This window comes from Loa loa (assembly GCF_000183805.2).
Source record: "Loa loa unplaced genomic scaffold supercont3.26, whole genome shotgun sequence".
NCBI lineage: Eukaryota > Metazoa > Nematoda > Chromadorea > Rhabditida > Onchocercidae > Loa > Loa loa.
Window position 1 is genome coordinate 256,917 of NW_018108206.1, and position 5,954 is coordinate 262,870.

Here is a 5,954-nt window from a genome sequence, read left to right on the forward strand (position 1 = left end):
TTAATTGGCCACTTTGGAAAAAAATAACTTTTTGCACTCTTTGATTGCGAAAGGTGTAATTAAATAAATTCTAAACTGTAATTCAAAAGAGAGTTCAATTAAAGCACATACAAAGAAAAAATTCATATAATAATTTGAACATTAAAACAAAAAACAGATGCATTTGGTTAACGAAACTCTTCTTCAAATGAATATTAGAAGGTTCTATTCAAAGCCTGCTTCTGAGCTCTATCCTTGATTTCTATGCTTAGATCCTCTGTCTGAATCCATTCTATTGAATTTCGCTCTTTGTATATTCAATATATTTGTTAAGCATATATAAAAGGCGTTCAGGAGTTCAGGACACCTCACATATTTGCAAAGTACATATAAGTGACTGAAATGCTTGATTATAGTATGTTCGAAAGTATCATAAATTGGCATGTTTAAATTTTTCAGAAGTCGCAATAGGAAGCTGTAAATTTCGATCATCTTGTTGAGAAAGTTGCTTCTTACTTTCAGACAGGTGATGATTAAGAAAAAAATTTCTTATTTCTGTACAAACCAATAGCAAGTATGAACAAAAAATGCACTTTGCATGAGGCAATAAAGCGACTCAAAAATGATTTTTCCACAGCATTGAGCTAAAAAAAATAAGAAACGATATATAGTTCTCTTCAAAAAAAAGAACCCATCAACTCTATTGTACTAGAATGAGTTAAAAACTGACAATTCTTCATCCACTAGAAAAACCTGTATTTTACAAACAACAAAATTAACAAGTAATGGAAAAATCAATATTTACATTCTTCAAAGCTGTCAGGTTAAACGCTACTCGGTTTATGGACTTAGAATCACTTCATCAGAATCCATATTTGACGATGGTCGATTTGATCTTTGGAAACTTCAAAAAAACAACCCATCGCTTCAAATTTTTAAAATATGAACTAGCATTTTTTGATAGAATAAGTTTCGGTTGTTAGCATATTATACAAATATAAAGGATGTAAAGTTCCACTGATTTTAAATGCAAGAAAGTAGAAAAGAAATGAACCTACTTTTCTCGGTGCCTGAATGAATGAAAGGAATTATTTGTGACCCGTCTGTCGTTATGTAAATCACGTTGACGTTGAGATTTCCTAAAAATATTTCTTCAAATCTCTTTTCAACTATGAGAAATGTCGTTAGTGGTGCTGAGCAATATAAAAGTTATGCAATTTACGATAATACTTCTGGAACGCTACATTCTGCATTTCATTTAATTATCATATGCACTTGCATGTTTTTCACTAATAGCGAAGGCTGGTAAAGGCAAATAGTACAAGTTGTCGCTAATAGCATCGAAATTGACATGACATGATTCCTTTGAAATGAAAAGATATACAAATGTGTTCAAAGGAATTAAAAGTTCACGAATAGCACTTCGGCAGGGTCACATAAAACATACCCAACAAATGATTGTTGGGTATGCATATAACAGTTCGACCGATTCCACCGGTAGTAGTTGTGCAAATACTTTAGTAGGTCATAAATTCTGTACTTCAACACACAATCAAAAAAAAATAGTTATAGAATTCGATTATAGAAATAGTTATAGAATTTTGCGTACAATTCGGAACTTCATAACTGTTCAACGTGCTTTGAGGAAATGAAAAATGAACTAGAAATTACCCATAAGAATTTTCCAATGGCAAAGAATGAGATTGGCAATCATATCTGAATTCATTTTCATCTCCATCAAAATCAAAATCATTACGTTCAATGAGTCTTTTTCGCTGTTGTAGATTTAACCTACGGTCCTTTGATCGCAGGTAAGATGAAGAATTCGCGCCAACCTGATATCTCTGCCTAAATAATGAAATTCGGCAAATTTTGATTTGTATCAAATGGCTCAACTACGAATTTACGACGATTGTTTTCGCATCAGCAGCATGCTCTTTAGATGAGAAAGTCAGAAAAATCAATGGCTTTTGAAAGACTGAAAAAAAATTTTGATAACCCTACCTTGGTGATTCATAGTTTCTATTCAGATAAGAACGTTGCGCAACAACATATTCATCCTCTCCACTATCATCGGAAAGATCATCAAAATCTGTACATTCTAAATCATGCAGGCGAGATTCGTCTTCTTTGACATGATCACATATGCCATCAACAAAGCTCGCTAACCTAAAAAATATGCCAAATGACACAATAAAAACTGAGAAGAAAAACCAAGAACCATAAATCATAAGTATTCGAACCACTAACTATTAGAAGACCGCTTAAATTATTACAAAAATTCAGTTACCTCTTTGGGTCACTCACTGAAGATGTTATTTTCCAAACATCTGCTTCCGGACTTCGACAAAACTGGCGCAATCCTTCTAATGCTTTTCTAGTTTCTTCCTCACCCTGCTGCCGATATTCCTCCATTGTCAATAAACGCTGACACTGTGGGAATAGAAAAAGCCTGCAAGGTCTCAAAAATTCCACCAAGTGCAAATATTTGAAACATTCTCTTCAAAATCTGCAAACTGACATCCTAGCTGCATGTTGACTCATTGTTCACAGAACGAAAAGAAGATTTATCAAGGCATGAGAACATATGGTATAATGAATTGCAGGAAAAATTTTATAATTTCACCACTAACAGCTACAGCGGTGTTATCAGTAGTGTAGACAGAAATTTGTCCATTAGTTCTGACGAAAATTTCTCTAAAATTATACAACACCATATGTTCTAGACAAACTAAAAATTAACTAACCAAACCATTTTGAAAACAGACATGAATCTGGATGCCAAATTAATCAACCAGTTTTTTGAAATCGACCATAGTAGTAACAGGACAATAACTCCAATAGCGATATCTGTTATCTAAAATAAAGATCACGATAATCGATCAAGTGAAGAATAATTCACTTAGTTATAACAAATGACAAGATTCAAGAAAGGAAAAAAGAATATTTCAAACAATACCATTAAGAAGGAAGTAGCTAGTAATTTACTTGGCACGATGAGTATATCAGCAACAAGGCAATCAGTTGCAATGTCCACTGAGCAAGATTATGAGATCTGACGTCTGTTGGTGGTCCATAACGATAACAAACCGCTAATGATATTAAAATCACTGTAGCAAAATATGCTGCCACAAATTTCTGATACAATAAAATTAAAGAAGCGAGATTCTTCCAAAGAGTGTAAATGAAAAATAACGAGACGGACCAGCCAGTGAACATCAAGGGAATTCCCAACCAACTCTGAAAAGCTTGGAAATAACTTTATCGCTCTAACATTTATCACAATTCCAACATTTTATTTTTTCTAATATCAGATTCTTTTGTCAACATATCTTAGGCTTAACTGATTTTGAGTTCTTGTTTGTCATCTGGAACTGACAGTATCGGAGTACAGAGTGAGAATTGTTAGGAATAGAAAAGTGTCGTTACACACATTTCTACTTTAAATTCTTTAAAATATATAAATGGAGACACAGAAAAGTTTGCAAGATTACAAAAATTTCCGGAATCACTTAGTAGTTAGACCATTCCTTTTCCCTATATAACTCATTTTAAAAAAAATTCTTGTTTCCATGAAAAAATCCTTATTTCTTTTTTAAATCCACAATAACATGCCTAGCAAAAACAGACAATACAGAGGAGAATGTTATGCAGCTCCCTATAGACTAGCAATGTAAATTAAAGATTTCATGTAAATTGAAACGAACCCTTGGAGTCAACCGGTAAACCACAAATCCAACAATTAAAAGTGATGCTAGAATACCAATCGTGCAACCACTGGTATAATAGAAAATAGCATTTTTCACTAATGAATACGACATCAAAAACAAGGCTATGCTACCGATGAACACAGCCAGACGTATGTAATTAATTTCTGGAATTGAATGACATATAATGTTTTCGGAAATTTGAATCTACGAAAGTTTCTTATAATCATCAAATTATATCAATAACATTTACATATAACTTGGGCAGAAAATAACAAATAAACTTACTCCATACACGTATTCGGATTTCATATGGATGTCGAGTGCTCACGCCAATAACACTTTTAGAAAATGGACTTAAATGCTTGTAATGCAGTAACTTGACACGGCGTACCAATCCCCAGAAACGCTGGTCATCGTGATAATGTTCCAGCACTTCCGAACAATTCTCACCCTACAAATCATATTAAATTATCATGAATACTTTCATCCAGAGCTACTTTACGAGGACAATTCTAATGCGGAAAGTATATTAGAACGAAAACCAACTACAGAACTACTGTTAATAATAATGCAGAAGCCGATACCTAATTTCATAAATGACTTTTTATCCGTTGAACTGCATTAATTTTGAAATCTGGAATATTAAATGAGTGTTTACCTGATAAAGTTGATAAGCATGTTCGTTAGTAAGGTTAATTTGAAGATAGACATCCATGAACATATATTTCACATGACGAGGAAATCTATTACAGTGATAAAGATCCAAAATGGTGGACGCACTTGACCAACTAGATACTTTCGCCGGCACTATTATATACGATGATGTGAGCTCTAAAGATGAATAGAATGATAAGCAAAAATAAATAAATGTAAAATATAAATATGTATATGAGGGTGGATAAATAACAAACATAATAAGCAATCGACACTTTTACAACTTTCATCAGGAGCTCAAAAAACTTAGACGAAATATGCTTTCCAGTAAATTAAAGTACATTTAAGCTATACAAACAAGAAGAATTCGTTTTGACGCAACATAGAAATGAAAATGGAATGATAATTTAAAAAATAGAATCATAATTTAAAACATTGAATGAACGACTCATTTATTAAAGTGCAATTTCTTGAAACAAATATATTTAAACATAATTTTCACCAAATTATAGCTTTATTAATTCGAATTGTCTCGAGCTTACCACGTGTAATACACTGTTTGGAAGCATCTTCGTCGGCAGTTACCAAATAGATTGACAGAAGTAATACCACCATTTTGTTCAACATTGCTGCAATTCGCGGATGCAAAAATAAGATAAGGAAATTAAGCAAGAAATATGAATGCCAGCAGTTACTTTTGTGTTATTGTTTTGTTGTTGTTATTGTTGTAGACTAACAATTGGTCGATAAAATCAATAAGACGATGAAGTAGCCTGAAGTAAGCAAATAAATTGAGAAAGAACATATTTCGTGTTAAAAGAATTTCCAGAATCCCCGACTGACTTAGCATTTATCTACCCAATTCAACCTTTCAAGCCACAATGCTCATAGCCTAACCACAGACTAGCTGTTGTTTACCACTCGTCCAATTGATATCTGAATTTAAATTTCACCTTAGTTTCTATTCAGGGTATAGTATCCTTATACTTTAGTCTGGTAACAACTCTCTCCTACCTAGACTCCACGTTTCTTCACGTCATTACTCAAACCCAGTATGACGTCATAGTGGCATTCTGCAGTAGCAATGGTGTGCTGAATATTTGGACGTTTTTTTTTGTACTCAAGTAAACTTTTTTTTGTTATGTCCAATTCTCAATGTTTTGATCTCTATCTTTTACAAAGCTATAATTGTCATTATCCTCTTTATCTGTAAATAATACACGGATTTGTCGTCTTATGCTAATTCAGTGATGGATTTAACTAAATTGGAAATTGATAACATAAGTTAATTTTAGGAAGATATGGTAGGTATTGGTGATCTTAGTCGAGGTTTCATCCAAGAAATATGCGAGAGAAATACTGGCGAAGAGAGACCAGTGGTTCAAATTCTGGTATGTTATTTCGCTTATTGGTCTTTTTTTTGTTGCCTGTTTTTACCTCTGTTTTCTTGTAATTTATTTGAAATAACACTATTTCTTCCCATGTGATTGTCAGGTAGTTATGGTAGAATTAAAAAGAAAGAATTCTTTCTCAGGAAGCAAGACCATTGGTTAACAGTCAAGCGGAACCTGCTTCAGAAGCTCAGTACTTCCGATTTCGGATATCTGATGG

The 5,954-nt window shown here is 33.0% G+C and overlaps 2 protein-coding genes across 2 annotated transcripts in view; one reads left to right on the forward strand and one right to left on the reverse strand.

The window, feature by feature from the left end:
- Window positions 1–797: 797 nt before the first annotated feature.
- On the reverse strand, window positions 798–5,029 carry LOAG_11339 (hypothetical protein). Its single transcript, XM_020448335.1, has 11 exons — window positions 4,886–5,029; window positions 4,348–4,520; window positions 3,975–4,140; window positions 3,687–3,853; window positions 2,968–3,219; window positions 2,727–2,836; window positions 2,270–2,431; window positions 1,984–2,148; window positions 1,651–1,827; window positions 1,038–1,118; window positions 798–904 (listed from the first exon to the last, which is right to left on the reverse strand). Exons 1-11 carry the CDS (start codon window positions 4,968–4,970, stop codon window positions 886–888), a joined length of 1,557 nt encoding a protein of 518 aa, XP_020301511.1. The 5' UTR covers window positions 4,971–5,029; the 3' UTR covers window positions 798–885.
- A 601-nt stretch (window positions 5,030–5,630) lies between these two features.
- Window positions 5,631–5,954, forward strand: part of LOAG_09949 (replication factor A 73 kDa subunit) — a 5,653-nt gene continuing 5,329 nt past the window's right edge. Inside the window, exon 1 of the mRNA XM_020448053.1 lies at window positions 5,631–5,734. Coding sequence (XP_020301769.1) covers window positions 5,645–5,734 — 90 coding nt within the window. The 5' untranslated portion in view covers window positions 5,631–5,644. The remainder of the gene's footprint in view (window positions 5,735–5,954) is intronic.

What these genes read in the sequence shown, in the direction of transcription:
- LOAG_11339 (XM_020448335.1), bottom strand. Translation starts at nt 4,970, where the DNA reads ATGTTGAACAAAATGGTGGTATTACTTCTGTCAATCTATTTGGTAACT. An exon ending in ATGCTTATCAACTTTATCAG is followed by an intron (nt 4,141 to 4,347) that starts GTAAACACTCAT and finishes TATGATTTGTAG; the next exon opens with GGTGAGAATTGTTCGGAAGT. An exon ending in TTTACCGGTTGACTCCAAGG is followed by an intron (nt 3,220 to 3,686) that starts GTTCGTTTCAAT and finishes CAAGCTTTTCAG; the next exon opens with AGTTGGTTGGGAATTCCCTT.